The sequence below is a fragment of the Achroia grisella genome, unplaced genomic scaffold (assembly GCF_030625045.1).
Source record: "Achroia grisella isolate CSIRO2021 unplaced genomic scaffold, CSIRO_AGI_Agris_v1 utg546, whole genome shotgun sequence".
Lineage (NCBI taxonomy): Eukaryota > Metazoa > Arthropoda > Insecta > Lepidoptera > Pyralidae > Achroia > Achroia grisella.
In genome coordinates, this window is record NW_026712931.1 from 3443848 (window position 1) to 3461358 (window position 17511).

At 29.9% G+C, this 17511-nt stretch overlaps 2 protein-coding genes across 3 annotated transcripts in view; one reads left to right on the forward strand and one right to left on the reverse strand.

Moving 5' to 3' along the window:
• Positions 1 to 1709: 1709 nt before the first annotated feature.
• LOC131848268 (uncharacterized) lies at positions 1710 to 3131 on the forward strand. Its single transcript, XM_059198071.1, has one exon. It carries the CDS (start codon positions 1829 to 1831, stop codon positions 2813 to 2815), a length of 987 nt encoding a protein of 328 aa, XP_059054054.1. The 5' UTR covers positions 1710 to 1828; the 3' UTR covers positions 2816 to 3131.
• Positions 3132 to 3456: 325 nt separating this feature from the next.
• The window catches only part of LOC131848064 (bromodomain-containing protein 4), a 52887-nt gene continuing 38832 nt past the window's right edge, over positions 3457 to 17511 (reverse strand). Inside the window, exons 7-11 of one of the 2 annotated variants that reach the window (XM_059197820.1) lie at positions 12695 to 12907; positions 9399 to 9464; positions 7407 to 7550; positions 6240 to 6420; positions 3457 to 4160 (exon numbers count right to left, since the gene is read on the reverse strand). In XM_059197820.1, coding sequence (XP_059053803.1) covers positions 4075 to 4160; positions 6240 to 6420; positions 7407 to 7550; positions 9399 to 9464; positions 12695 to 12907 — 690 coding nt within the window. In that variant the 3' untranslated portion in view covers positions 3457 to 4074. The remainder of the gene's footprint in view (positions 4161 to 6239; positions 6421 to 7406; positions 7551 to 9398; positions 9465 to 12694; positions 12908 to 17511) is intronic. The other variant, XM_059197819.1, reaches the window with a different exon arrangement.

The following is a 17511-nucleotide window of genomic DNA, read 5'->3' on the forward strand; positions in this document are numbered from 1 at the left end:
TATGTTTATACACAACAATTTCATTGTGTTGTAGGACTTTTTTAAATACAATCTACACTATCAAGACCAAACTAACAATAAGTGTATGCAGCTATTAACTACTAACTAACATTTGTTGTATTACTTTGTTTGAAACCCATTTGATTAGATTGATTATAATCCGATTTTCATAAAGTCTCACAATGTTCGAACGAGTATCGTACGGTAACAAATTTTCTAATTTGTTATTTCCGAGTTTGTTCTAAGTCGTCAATAATAGAAAACGTCATGCTCATGTTAGTTTCGTTATGACTCAAGTTGTTTGTCAATCGTCTTTAATCAGAAAGGATTATCAATTACTATTCTAATTACAAATAAATGAAATTGGAGTGTCTGTTTGTATTATTAAAATAACCGTTTTTTATTACATGCATATGAAAATAAATACGGTACATACACCAAAATATTTTTTTTACAATTTTTGTCTGTCATTTTGTTCTGGCTAATCTTTGAAATGGCTGGACCGATTTTGCCTGGACTGTTTTTGTCTAGTAGCTGATGTAATAAGGAGTAACTTAGGGTACTTTTATTTCAGAAAAAATCTTTTATTATGCAATAATAATAAAGTTAAATTCCCCGCTGACGAAGTCGTACACGCGACTACATGCATGCATTATATGTATACAGCTAGTCTATACCTATAAATAAAATTGGAGCGTCTGTTTGCAATATTGAAATAACCGTTTTTTACCACATACATATGAATATAAATAAGGCAATATAAATAAGGCAAGGAGTAACTTAGGCTACTTTTATTTTAGAAAAATTCTTTTATTTTAGTAAAATAAAATTATATTCCACGCGGACGAAGTCGCGGGAACAGCTAGTATATTATAATATTACAACAGGACAGTTCACACAGCGCCGTCTAGTCCCAAGCTAAGCAGTTTAACTTGGGACTTATGTTATCGGTATTAAACAACTGATATAAATACATAGACACATTTTTTTTGGAAATACATACTTCATTTAATTAGAAAAACACCCAGACTGATACAAACAATCATACTCACGTACCTGCAACGCAACCGCCATCATCGGAAGTAAGACGGTGTATTAAGCCACTAGACCACCGAGGCCGTCGAATGCTAATGCCTACTATGCCTAATGTATAGTACATACTACATACTTTAATATAATTTATTACCACATAATTCAATAAGAAAACGACTATATTGAATTAATGTGATACCAACAGGAAGTAAAGGTGATAAAAAGCTGATTAAAGTCACTTTTTTCATATAAAATTAGAAATTATTACTTATTACAATTAACGTATTTACGTCTAATTTATTTCATGCTGTTATTTATATTACGCTAATGGGAGATTACCGAATCCATCCACAGTGATGAAAATGTTGTATTTCCTGTAGAATAATAATCCTCTGAAACAATTTGGTCACCTCCTAGTGTTAAAAACATTTTGACAAAGATTCGTATTTACAAAAAATAGTTCGCATCCTAATCACCTAGTCCTGGTAATTTGAAAATAAGAAAAATGTTACCCAGAAAAGTTAGTGTATAAACAAGTCAACATAAACACGTCACACATTGCAATGAACAACTTGTTGGGTATTTTGTATAAACTGCAATGACGTCTTTCGACCGCAATTCTCATAAATTGTCCGGACGCTTACTTATGATATACTACGCTTGCTTGCTTATGAATAATATTCACACTGTTTCCTGTGTCATTGTAACGTCCAACTTAGTTCCAGTCTGTCTGCCGCTTCTATCGAGTTACACGTATTTAGTGCCGTATAAACTTTTGTTTACAAATGTTGTTAAAATGCCAACTGAAATTATGACAACACCGTTCGATCTCGGCAGTGATACAAACTTAACTACAGAATCTTTTGCATCCCCATCAACATGGCTCAACAAAAGCGATATTACTTCTGTTACAGCCTCAGGCGCAGAAGTTTCGATCACAGAAAGTGTTAGTAACGCGATTGACGTTAAGAAGTCATTTCACAGTGAATCTGGAGATACTTTATCATTGTTCAGCGCTTTCATTATAATTGAAATTGTTATGACAGCTTTGGAATTAATAATATCGATTACAGCAGCTCTGAAGATACAGCGTTGGAGGAGGAATTACAGAAACCAAATGTTAATGCAGCTAAGTCTTGTTCGGTTCTTGAAAAGAGTAGTGCTTACAGTTATTTATTTAAAAGAAAATAATTTAATAACCACCGGAACACAACTGGATGCGGCAGTGTTGGGCTGTCAAACGTACATAGATTTTGTTATAGTTATTTTGGTTTTCTTTTTTATTAAGCATATGTATGATAGTTTAATTGTAGTGTTGATAAAAATAAGTCAAAATAATTTATACAAAGTATTGATATGTTCTTGGCTATTGCCATTACCAATCGCTATTATTTTTACTACAGTAGTTGTAACTAATGTGTTAGATAAGTGGCTCATGTACTTACTAATTTGTTCTATATTTAGATGGCCGCTTATGCTTATAGGCACTGTACTTTACTTAATGATACTACATAAAGTTTTAAAAGACAAAATTAGACAATTCGCTAGAAGTTTAACGGTTATAACCTTTTTATTGTGTTTAGTGATAAACTTTTATTTATTTTCAAGAGATGTTATTGAATTGTGGTGCAGCCATTCTTTTTCAACTTTGCTTGTAAGTTACTTATTAGGATTTCTTTTAAATTTCCTGATTCTTTGCCTTTATATTATATTAATTATACTAAATTTTAAATGTAATGTAAAATCTTTAGAATCTCAGACCAATCATAGTGTAGGTTATTAATGATGAACTAAAACTTCTACTGTATGTGATATTTATATTCCTACAATCCAGTAAATTACTAATTACTTACTTAACCAAGTAAATTACTAATTATAATCACTGTACATAATGTAAATAAAATTATTTATTAAAGTGATGTGTAGTTAATAATATCTAACCACCTAGTTTATATTTGCACATTCGTACAAGCAGATTTGGTAGATGGCATGAAAACCGTATATGACTTATTTTGTTACAGTAAACTTGGACAAATGCTTATATTTATTTGTTGACTTAACTTGACTCTACTCAAGAAGTTCAGCATTAGATATTAATATATTTTATACACAGCTACAATGTCAATAGTATTGAAATTTCACACATTGCAGCGCACTTATAACGTGGACCTACCACGTTGCGATAATGGAGTCCACGATTAATAATCATATTATCTATTACTTGTGAGTATCCATATACAAACATATTGATAACAATATACAGTATTAGTGTTATATCCGTGATAATGCTAATATTTGTTTCCTTGGGGAAGTTGATTCATCTTGGTTATTGTTAAAAATGTATTAACTAGCACATAGCGTTCAACGCCATATATGAAAAATGTATAGTATAAGTAGGTCAATAATCAAATTAAAACAAAGCTATAAAACTAATAATAAACATTTAATTTAGGATCACAATAAAAATATCTTTGTATTTTCGCTTTAGATTACAGTAAGTAATTATCACCGGTCAAATCATTATTTATTTGCTTTACAAAACGTAAGTGTGCAATAGTAAATGCAAAATGTTTTCTAGAATAATATAGAATAAAATAATAATCTATAAAACGAATATTACATCTGTCTACTTTTCACTACCAACCTACAGTTTACAATGCGCCTAAATTTAGGTTCTTTTTATTAATTTATGTTCATAGGAAACTACAAAAATGTTAAGTCATAATTACTCAAAAGTATTTTATGACTCAATTTAACCAAAAGATTAATCAATAGATATTCTCCACTACAAACTACAATTAAACAAAATATTAATTAACAAATAAAAATACAAAATAATTCTTAGCTTCCGATAGGTAATAAAAACGACATTTCTAAGCGGAGTAATTAACAACTTTATTTACAGAGAACTGTTAGCAAGAAGTCGTTATAACATGTATGGATATTAACAAAAAAGGTATTTTAATTACAAAAATGTTGTTTGTATTATGGACGGAAGTATCGCTGTTAGCTAAATAGCTAAAGCGCTACAACGCTTATGGTTTAAGCGCAGTCACAGGCGCAACGCTTGATGCGCTTCTCACGGTGCAAGAGTGCGTCCACGCTGCGAACGGAGCGGGGCTGCATGACTGTAAATAAAAAAATAATTTGAACATTATTTGCCAAAGTAGACTTTGAACAAAGTCGTCTATGTGGGCACTTCTTTTTCATAAATTTCAATCGCCGAATAGGTTGCTTAGCATATGCCTTGTAAGATTGTTCCGTTTGACGGATAAGATACAGTAGTGAAAGTGCCTTACTATCTAATAATGTCAGAACAATTCATACATAGCCATTTAGACCAAACAATCTAAAGCTTGTGTTATAGGTACCAGATAACTGATATAAATACATAGATATTTGAATTATAATTATACTCATGAATACAAACTTTTATATCGTGCGAGGAATTGAACCCGCTACCATTGGAAGTAATGCGATGTGCACTTTACATCAGCTTGTCTGCCATTCTAGTCACATACCTACATTACAAAACGCTTTTCAAAACTTTTTTAATAATAATAATATATTTTTCAAACGTTAACTAATAGTTTAAAATTACTATTTCACATTATATTTTCACAATAAAAATTTGTTCAAAACCAACATACTCATAATATATACTTGTATATATAATGCAACAAAGTAAAAAATAATAATAACGAAATTTATTTTACTATCTTTTAATACACAATATATAAGGCTAAAGACTACTAAAAGTATACTACTATTGCTACAATTTAGATAATATTGCCTAAAACACATAATGTTTTAAATTCATGTTTTAATTTAATGACATCCGTGGAAAAATATAAACTCTTTTTAATGGTTGTACTGTACCATATTTTCTTACATTTTCCTTATTTTCTTATATCCTGCTCCATGATTTTATAAATCCTACCTAAATAATTTTCATAAATTTTTAATGAAACCTTTAAATCTCCGCTTGACTTACGAATGTTCGCCAGATGTATTTTGCTGTTTCACAGATTATAACATACAGAATTGGTTTACAAAACAAGGTCTTTAATTTTCTACAATATATCCTAGCCGGAAAATTATATGAATAAAATAGCTAAATTTAATCTAATTAAGATAACTCTTCCAACATCAATCAATTTCAGAAAAAAATCATAGTAAAAATACTTAATTAAATAACGTAAGTGATGAATAATTTCGCTCCACTTGAATTTTTACCGTCCATCTCCTTGATAGATTCATTTTTAAATGTCAAAGGTGCGTCGTATCCTAAATTTCCCTTGAGATTTCGCTTATAATTTCTTTTAAAATGCAATGTTGAGGCTTACCTCATTTAAATCATTGCTCAGAAGAGGGTAATGTTTTTAAATAATAAGAATAAAATAACAAAGAGGACCAATATTCCTCATAACATGAGAATTTTATAAATAAAAAAATTACAACACATTGTAATTTAACTGCAATTAAACCTGTCATTATCATCCAGTAATCTGTACTTTACCTAGACTATATTTATTTTATTTACTATTATATTACATTTTATGCATAAAATATAGGTAATATTGTTTCTTTCATATTATACCTACATTATTTTAATTAGAGCAATAGAAAATAAATTAATAAATAAAAATAAATATATATATTATACATATCACATATTATAGTTTTAGTGGATACCTCTATTCGTTTTATGCATAATCAGTCCATTTCAATGTACCTTGCAGTAATTTAATGAAATGAATTGCATGTAGTTAAACCACGCAGATACAATAATAGACTTATATTCTTATAAATAAGATATAACGTCTATTGTGTTAAGTTTCGTTCATAAAAATTTTCTTATAAAACCATAATTAAGTTTGAAGCTGTTCATGTATACATATGTAGAATTTTTATTTATAAAAATATAATATTATTTTTGTAATACGTATATTTCTTGAACCATATTTATTTTTATTATTATGATGATATGACGGTGACATTCTGATATATATTCTTATAAAAATAAATAGTGCTATTCTTAGTTACATTTTTTAACTGTTATATTAATTTTCTACTAAAGTAAAATGAACTTAATAAAATATTAATCAACTTTATAAGAATATCATAATGTCACTGTCATAATAATTAAAATTCAAGAGGACAAATTTGTCAAATAAAGTGACAATAACATCGTAAATAATACTTACAATGTGGCCTCTCATCCACATCTTGTGGCAAAAGTAAAGTGCGAGGGGCGCGCGGGACATCGGCCTCCTGCGACACTTGTTCAGCCTGACGCCGCTGCTCGTCTTGTCGTTGTTGTTCTTCGGCCTGGGCTTGCGCTTCGGCTTCGGCTGCCGCCGCCAGAGAGTTCATAATTGTTTTCACCTAAAAATATTAAGAATTTTTAGGTATAGTTACTGCATGCTACGGCAGCTAGAACGTTTACTACCACATTCAGTCCATTCCGTGTTTAGGGTTATAATCGATTTTCTTCTTTGTTATACTTACAATTAACTTACTTGAAACCGTTCGTGTCTAGTAATGACACTTATTTAAGCACATATGCAAATGTGTTTTTATTTCTCGTATATTTCTAATTTTTCAAATTTAGAAATATGAAATAAATTATTGCCATAGTTGTACTGTAATTGTCCATAAATTTAAAAAATATTAATGTAAAAGATAGGTGATGATAGGTAAGTAAAATCTACTTCCTTTAAATAATATTAATGTATAAATAATAAAATCCGCAAAAGTCATTTACTATGGCTCATAACACATAATTCACTCTTCTTGTATTATGTGCAATTTTAATTAATTAGAATTTCATTGTAACGTTAAAAATAATGTTATTTTACTTGTTTACACGATTCTTTAAAATTAATTACGTACAAAAAAGTAAAAACTATTGTAATTAACAAAAATATCTTTAAGCCACAACTAATTAGCAACAGACAGTACCTGTAAGTTGAATGAACGCTCAACTTGTAACCTTTAATTTAGCTGCGATATAATTATACATTGTAATAAGTATTCTTTTAACTATATATTAAAAATAGATCAACATAACATATAAAGAATAGAGACAAATAAAAAAATAATTATATCTACAAATAAAAATGTGATATCACAGGGACATACTTATTATAATTTTTATATTTACTTGTGAATTATTACTAAAAACAAAATATTGCAGTATAGAAATCATTTAATCTATAGATCATATAATATATGGCCTACATAACATGGATAGAATAAAAATAGGGGGTGAATGTATGTTTGTTACGGTTTTAAGTAAAATCATATACTATTTAACACTTCTACAGCTTAACATAATTACTACTAAAGTCGTATTCATATAATGTAAATACCTCTTGCATGTCATTATCTATCTGTTGGTCGCGATGCTGTGTAGCAGCGGTATCTTCTACGTTCTGTCTGATTGCAAAGAGCTCTTGAGGACTCAAGCTCCACGGCATCTGCATCGGAGTACCTTCAAGCGAGACCTTCTTCATCTGCGATGACAATAAAAATATATTTTTACTATAAGAACGTATGTCAATGTTTTACTACATAATAATAGGACTCAATAAATTCGGAATCAATTGATAATAGATAATATCATAACCATGCGCATGTTATACAAATTATTGATATTTCATATATTGACATTTGATGTAGAGAGTACAACGAACAATGTACCTGTTTGTGAGTATTGAAAAATCAAAACATTGATGTTTACATGGTTATATCATGAAATACCATTGAAAGGTACCTATTGGTAAATTGATGTGGTTTCTGTTGAACAATAAGGAAAAGAAGCGCTATAAATGTAACTATTTGCATATATAAAAGCACAATTTAATAGGTAAATACGTTGTACAATATCATTTACACAGTAAATTTTAAGTTTTCCTGAAAAATAATCTTACTTATATCTGACCTGCACTCATTAAAAACTAACTAACGAAGATAACTAATATTTTTAAATACTTAGTAACACAAAAATAATATATTACGAAAAAGTTGTAACTCGAAAAAATCTAGGACGTACAATAGACCGTTTAAAATTTCAAAAGAGAATTTGTACTGGGGCTTAAAATTTCTAAGTATACTCACTCACTCACCAGCTTAAGTAGGATATTATATGAAAGTGGTTGATTTGTACAAGTAGGGAAAATGTAAAATATAAGATTATTTTAACAGATTTCTTAGGGATAATATCTAGTATTAGATATGTAGTTAATAAACAATCAGTAGTTATTTATTATAGTTTTTAAGTTGGCTTTCAATTCTACTATACTTTCTGAACATATGATAAATTCGGGTTGTACATATAAAAGCAAATTACATTAATAAGTATATTACTTTAGTTCGTAACACCAACACTTCATTACATAGTTTTGTCATATTATTTATAAATGATGACACTTATGTATGCCAGTAATGGACAGTCTTTACACTTGTGCGTATATTTTTATATGTCAGATATTATTAAATACGGAAAGCCGTAGCTAGTCGTTTATACAGAGCCATTACATTTACTGAACAAGACAAAAAATATTCTTACTTAACTGATGATGTCTGACAGTTGACCTTGTAGCTAATGTACCTACCTACGTTACAGCAATGTTCAATAATATTGTTTTTGTTGTCATTACAATATTTTCATAACAATTATGCTACTTCACGGTATTGCGAAGAACAAATGAACTACTATACTATTCTTACATTTACCAACCCGTAAAACATAATAACGTATGTAACGTTATATGTATTGGTATTATAATAAAGATTTCTGATATGAATAACACATTCTATTGGATTACCTGAAAAGTATACACGGAAATCTTTGCTTCTTCTATCTGTATGTGACGGGGACGGGGAGTGGAGAGTAGGTATACTGAACATATGATGATTGATGACACTTACTGAATTCAATTATATTACGTCAATTTAAAATATCAATATGGCTAAATCAGACATTTCTGAAACTTCCTACCACTAACAACGTGTGGTCGTCATTTGTTATTGTTCCAGTAGAAAATATACCATATATATCTACTTAATTAACCAAAATAGAAAATACACCTACAATTGTCCAAGTATTTAATTACCATAACGGTGCTTATGGAGGGCGGTAATCACTTAACATCAATTGACAGGTACGTTCTTTTATATCTATTCTAAATAACTAAATATAGAAAAGAATCTATTGCAGGAACCAAAGCCCCATTAATTAAAAAATAAGGCAATGTGTTGGCATCTAAGTTGTTAATAATGCCATAGGTGAAAAAATAAATTATATATGTTTTAAACGAAATCTATAGAACTTATTTGTATACATATAATTAATTACTTACTTCCGGTTGTTCCAATTCCTGTGTAGGCGCGGTCTGGGGCACGAATTGGTGGAGAACTGTGGGCTGCTGTGGAATTCAAAACATGAAAACGTGATGCTAAACGAAAACAATCATTTTTAAAGGCATTCATTATTTTTAACTGCCTGCGAAAAGGAGGAGAAATTCTAAAATTCTAAATGCATCTATATATCTAATAATAAATTTTAATAGCACTAACTAATAAGTTTTCGATGTTTATTTATTTTGATTTATTTATATATTCATGTTGCTTTACATAATTATGTTTTTCAATTATGTGGTTTACTCCAGTGTTAGACTCATATAAATAATTTCAGTATGGTAGTCAGTGTATGTTTTAGTTGGTTAAAAAATCCTTAATAGTACCTATAGACTTTCGGAATATATATGTATAAGTCAGTCAAATAATGTAATGTCTAATATTAAAATTTTTGTCTTAGACTTTGCCAGGAACTCAATATCTCATTTTTAAATTGGCTAACGCTCTTCTTTCTTTCATATTATTTTATAATAACCTTTGTAGGGACTTTGAACAAAAAAAACAAATAATTGTATTAAAATCCTACGTTTTTGCATTGGTACATTAATTCCTACTTGTATGTTATATATTATACAAAGTCACAATAATCGCTACCATTTTTATGTCTAGAAACCTAGTATCGAAAATTGATATCGTAGAGATAAATTTACGTATAAATATCGGTTTTTCACTGAGAGCAATGTCGTTTCGGTGTTAAATGTGTAAAAGTGCTAAATAAAATAATCACAAACTTGGTTTGTAAATATTGCATATACTAAATTTATAGCGTTGAAGATGTGATGAATGTACCGTGTTCGCATACCAACAATTGTCGAAGGGTTCTTTAACCTCCGCAGCACAACGCTTCGGTGGCCCCGCGATGGACATGTCTTATGTTGTTCTTTTAGCAAACACTTTTTATCCGAAAACGTAGAATTACTGAGTCATGATGACACTATGTTAGCTTAAAAACATAGCATTAAACTTAAGAGTGGACTTGCAATTACAAAATTGAAAATGAATTATCTTGTTGAAAGTTGACTAAATAAAGAAATATATTTAGAACAAAAAGAATGAATTAAAGAGGCAAAATGTGTAGTTACATATAAACAGAAACTTCAGAAATTTCTATTAATAGTCTAATTAATATAAAATTTATTCGCTCCAATTAATTTACTTCATTTATATATTAAATTAATAAATCAACGAAGCATACTTAAATTTTGATTAAACATATTTATTCATCACGGCAGACGTTTCATGAAATCAATGTACATCAATATCAATATCACAAATAAATACACAAAAAGAGTTTAACATTTCTTTTTTACACATTCTATCTTTACAGCTGTGGTCCTAGCTGGGATCATAATTAGAAGTAAAATGTGACGGTGCTGTAGGAAATATAGATAACATTTAACTAGGCATTGTGTAATCTCAATAACAATTTAAGATCTTGATCTAAAAAAAGTCTTCGACAGTGACTAAACTCATAAATAATCAACGCCAGGAAAACCTTTGTCAACAAATATATAGATAGCTTATTATCAATGCCTCCATTAGCGGAAGTATAATTAGAATACATAAATTAAAGCAGTTCTTATGCCACTCATATTCTAATTTTTTCATATTGTAATCCTTTAAAAACAAACCTAAAGATTATTAACTCGGGATAGTAAACAATTAAATCAGGAGGATTCGAGAAATGAATTATATTTTTTTGAATATGCAATACTTCTAAATAAACTACTATTAGATATCAATAACATTATAATTAATTATGCAATAGAAATAATATCGTGTTTTAAAATTCAATATAATATACGGAATGCACGTAATCAATTTTTTCCCCGTTGCTCGCTATACAAATTTGATGTTAGTACATCGTGTAAATCAATAATACCTACTAATATCGATGATTATGTAAATACAGCCAATGTTTATCAATGACTCAGATCGTGATAAGTTCATACATATACAAGTATATATATATATATAAATATATACAATTCAATCAGGTCTATTAAGATGTGTCGTTATACGTATTTCCGTGTAACAAACGTCTTCCATACGTTTTATTAGATTGTAAATTACGAAGTAACGGAATGTTTTATAAGGCTACTTTTACACATATACCTAATTTTAGTGATGCGTAAAAAGTACGACAAAGTATTAGTATTTGTTTATTAAATACAATTACACAATCTATAATTATGTATTTCTAACTTATTAACATAGAGACGGTATAGTGCTCGCAGTATTTATTTAATTTTAAAGGTTCAACGAATACTTTTAATGTTATTTTGTTTTTATTCTTTAAAAATAAAGATTATATAGGATTTATCTCTATGATCGAAAATTCAGCTTTAACAATTATATATTTAGAGTAAACTCTAAATATATAATTTTCTATCTACTTTTAACATAATGAACACAAGAAACAGAATTTACAGTTAATTAGTAGAAATTTTCATAATGTGTTAATTATGGCATATTCCTGTTTATTTGAATATTTCTGTATCAAATGTATAAACATAATACATCAAATGATTGATTAAAAATCAATATTTCTGTATTAAACATGAAATGATTATGATAATCTTATAAATGTAGTGATAATTATATGGACAAGGAAATGTTAGCAAGTTGATACAACCTCAATATACGAGTATAGACCATCATCAGCATATACCATATCTAGAATTACAATCATTAACATTTATTTAAATTTGATGCACTTATAATAAAGACAGACTTAACACTTAAAAATATTTAGAATTTAATGTGTTGAACCACAACAAGATAAACACATAAACAAGAATATTAAAATGATTTATAATCAATATGCACTACTACACAAGCACAGGAGAAACCACTTTTGCATATATGTATGTGAAAGCGATATCTATTTATTTAAATATTAGCTTACCCTACAAACGTTGTTTAGCCATTTAAATTAAAATCGATATTAAAAAATAAAGGTTGGTGATAGAAGGCTGAAAATTTAGGGTTGAATGTATTTAATATCACATTATAAAAAACCAAAAATAAATTGTTTATCCAAAAAATATCAAAAAAATTTTAGGAGTGGACAACCCCAAAAAATCACTTAGTAGTATGAAAAATAGATAGTAGCCGATTCTCAGACCTACTATCGAATATGCATATAAAATTTCATCAATATCGGTCAAGACATTTCGGAGGAGTATGGTAACTAACATTATGATACGAGACTTTTATACATAAGGTAATGTTTTACCTCATTCTGTTCAGGACCTTGGGGCATTGCTGGTGGCGATACGAATCGGTTAACTGCCTCAGGCTGAGGAGGCATATTGGGTGGCATAAAACGAGGCAGCGATTCAGGCTGAGGTGGCATGTTCTGAGGTCCAGGGATAGCGATTACCCGTTGTACGTGGATGCGCATCTCACGAGGTGCTCCCATTTGCTCCTCAGATGAGTCCCATGGCATCTATGGACAAAATTTAAATTCTATACACATATTCTTAATCAGTTTAAAAATATAAGTGTTGGGAGATTGTGTAATATATTCGGCAGAGAAGCTATTTCCGCAATTACTTTATAATCGAAAATACTTTAGAAGGATTTTATTAATAGTATCTTATGGTTAGGACATACTATTATTGACATAAAATTTATTTAGTATTCTGATAAATGCATATCGAGATATCAAATAGCATTGTTATTTTACAAATAAAAATTATATTATGCTACACATATTAGTGAGACGGTGTTTTTTGGGAAACATTATCATATCATGGCGACTTGAATAATGCATTGCGCAAACGCATCGAGAGCGTCAGTTTGTGATGCGAGCGAGATGAACACCGGTGATCAGGAAGCAATGACCGCTGGCTACCGAGGACGCAACACCGAACCCGCCGCGTCAAACAAAGCCGACGAACTCTACCTACACGTCCCCACGCTCACAACACTAAATCAATTATCTAGCAATGTGACCGACCACATATACATAGCCATCAAATTTTGTTCTCAACCAACTCCTAAGGTTCGTATTATATTTTTTGTGTGTATGGCGATACCTTCGCCACAGCCTTCGCTAAATAATATCGGGACCGACATTATTGTTTTTTTAACCTATAAAGTTAACGGATTAAGTACTCATATAAAATTAGTAACCACATTTAATACACTGGTGTCGAGACGACTGGCACAAATATAAGCCTGATCGAAATAAAAGAAAAAGTTGCGTAAAATATTTACGCAACTTTTCTTTTATTCACAGTCCCCGACATTAACTTTTCTATTTTACTCCTAACTATTGTGATGGTGGTTACTCACAAATAGATCAGAAAGCAAACCTGAGTAGAATCAAAAAAGTACAGCTCTAACCAGCTATTTCATGAGAAAAGCCAATGGAAAGGAGTTTAATACTGTTGCTATTGTTGCTATTGATAATGATGATTTATTTGCCATATATTTTATAGAATTTTATTTTGTCTTTAGACATTATTGATAAATAATTTAATTAATTGCTTCATATATTATTTATGTCATGAGGTTTTTAAAATTTCTAAACCTGTGAAACTTAATTATTTACTTTTAAAATATAAAACTGTATACATAAACAGATAATGTTGGTAACAAATGTAATTTTCAATTTCGAGTATTTCTTCCTATGCGTGTTAAGCAATGTCTCTGCCAAGCGGAATAGGTTTATATTTCTCTTTTCAAAATTGTAGAGTTTTCTTCTACGTCGTTCATATACAAATTTTCAAAATTCATGTACATTTTTATACCATAACAGTGATCGATAAACACTTTTTGGTTATAACCTAACTAAATATGAAACATAGTATGAACGAGTACATTGAATAAACACCTGGCAAAATTAGGCCTCAATCTAACCGCCACTACATATCCCATGTGGTTGTGGCGCACTCATGCATGAACGAAATATCTTCTTTGGTAATATATAACATACTCTATTTTGAAAAAGGGCGAGCACAATAGATCTTTGTAGGTCGCAGTTCAGATCTGCACAGGTCTTAATACCTTACAATAGTCCAAAACCCCCAATAAAAAGAAATAAAAACCATGTACATGTTGAACTCAAATAAAAAATATTTTAGAATATGTCGAACGCTAACTTTGTTTATGAAAAAAATCATGCACAAAAACTTGTTTAGGATACAAATAAACTCTATCGATTACCTAGCGAATTCGACCAACGATTATTAATATTCTAACGACGATACTGTGATTAACGCGGCAAGAAACAAAAACGCGGAAGCGATGCTTCTCGCATTGTATATGAGTCCTTGACAAAGTGTCATTCGGTAAATAGTAAGTACGCATTGTGAAGAAAATTGTTATGTTTAAGGAACTAAATATATTACGCAGAATAATGTAAGGGTTTGTAACAGAACGTAATTGTGATTTAATTGGATTAATATAATTATTAAGATTTGCGGGCGCCTTACGGACTACTACATTATCAGACAGCATAACTACTTAACACCAATAAATGTTGAATATTACCAGTATTTTATCTTTATTATTTTATTTAGTAGACAAAACTGCAAAATATATAGGTTTCTATAGTGGCAATAAGTAGATATTGCAAAATATTTTTAATTACCACAGCTACTAATTTTTTTAGAAAGTTATTGATAAAAGTATATTCATTTTGTTGAAATATGGAATATAAAATATAAACATTGTTTTCTTTTGTCTTATATGATCATTATGTCATGCAAGTTGATCTACATTTTCGCGCGCTGTCCATATACTATATTTATATAATAGGATCTGGCATGGTGGTTGCAGGCCAATACCCCGCTTATGCCAATACCCTTTTCGCAATTTCGCACCTGGATTCGCCAGAGATCCACCGAGATACAAAACCAAAGATGGAACCTAACCACTGATTGCAAACAAATAAAAGTGGCAATTCCAAAAACAAACCATCGATTAACAAAACGTCTACTTAATCTAGATATAACCTTAAAATAATAATAGGGACAATAACGGGCCATTGTTCCTTAAACAAACACATATACACAATTGATGCTACAGACAGTCCCCTTAGTCGGGGCTGCTTTGAAGCTGAAGAAACGGCGGCTCACGTAATCCTGGAGCGCGGCAGTGGCCCTACAAAGAAAACAAATTTTCGGAACGGTGAGGCCGCTCTGTGAAGCCTGTGAAGACACCAGGAGACTTCTGCGCTTTTAGGAGGAGCTTGGCTGGCTACTTTAGTAGTCTAGCTCTGCACGCACAACGGTCCGAATGAGAGGCTAATTGCGGAGACTGGAGTCCAACATACTATATTTATATATTCTAATACCCCTATGTATAAATAAGTATAACAACCAAAAATAAAATAATTTGTGGGATAATTAGAGTGTTAACTTTTAATTTCACTGCACTACAATCAATCAATTATAAATATAATTATTACACACACACACAGTATTTTCTCTTATTTACGTCATAATATCATGAATCCCGCAGAGTGATATAGCATGAAAAATTACTTTTACAAATTCCACAAGCGCTTATCGAATTCAATTTGCATAATCTTGACTCCATTTCAATTGATCGTTCCAAAAGAAGTAATTACTCGTCGGTATCGGCGAATCGAGATTCACAAATCAAATACCTTTAGATTTGGTGCAAATATTTTCGATCGGCGCTAATGAAATTCGAATAGGAGTGGACTCAAACATTGCTCTTCACCTTGGATAGCTAAAGCTCGTCGATATACTCGTACTGGTATAAGTATATACATTCGACACAAGTGTCCGACTTCCGTTTACTTTGAGCTCGTTTCCGCGATGACGTTTCTACAACCAAAACCTGATAATTTATTAATAGGTATTACCTTTTTAAACCGACTAAGTAAGAGCACAAACTCACAATATATAGATTTATAAAAAATAACAAAGCAAGTCATAACCACCTATACGAACTTAGAGCTACGTCTATTTATAATATAATTATTATGCGAATTAGTCAAAAAATAATTTGGCACAAATTCAAGTATAATTTCCAATATTTAACCTAAGTAATTATTCCTATAAAAAATCATAAACTATTAATATACGTACATTAATCGTTTATGATTTAAAACGTACATAAACGTATGAAGTTTTATTAATGTGTGCGTTTGTGCAAACAATTCTTGAAACGACTTAACCGATTTAAATACTGTTTTCACTGATGTATTCTTGTAAGGTTTCCGTAATATTTAGTGTTTTGTTTCAATCACAGTCACAAATAAAAACTTTATAAACTATTATTATTATATAAATACTACGGCATCGAATTCGGGGGTCATCTAGTAGGTATTTACTATTTTGTTAATTAAAATTGGTCATTAATTTATTGGACTCATTTCAACATATAATGACTACAAACTATGTATCGTATTGTAAGAATAGTATTTAGGAATGTAATCATCAGAGCAAGAATGATTTCGGAAGGTCGGCAGCTTAGGTAGGTAGGTACTTCGCTTCCTGTATTCTGGTTTTCTATTTGTATTTTGGAGATGACCTCGCATTTTCAATTCCGGATTAACAAGACATGTTTCAGCTTTCTATTTGGAAATAATCACGTTATATCAGGAGATGCATTGTATTTGTTCCTTTTTAGTGTAGTAGTTTTTGTGGTCTAAAATATTAATCATTATTTTCAAAAGTGAGATAAAATTTTTAAAGTATTTACATTACAGTACATGTAAGTCTATATTACTTTAGTTTCCATATGTTTAAAAATAATAGTGTCAAATCCATTAAGCACATTTTAAAACAAAGTTTAATAAATGTATAAAATTATACAAAACTGATTTCATAAACAAGAATTTATAGTGACATTGTAAAATATATGTGTGTCGAAAAAAAGAAGTAAAACGTCGTTAATTCATATTCACTCTTCGCATAATGATATTATATTATATACTTATACATACATTCCCACATTAAATTGTTTTTCTGTATAAATATTATCCTTGAAGAATCGTGTTCTATGTCTATAAACGAGCAATTCAAAACAGTTAACTGCATTGCACGTAAATTGAACTGAAACCTTCAACTC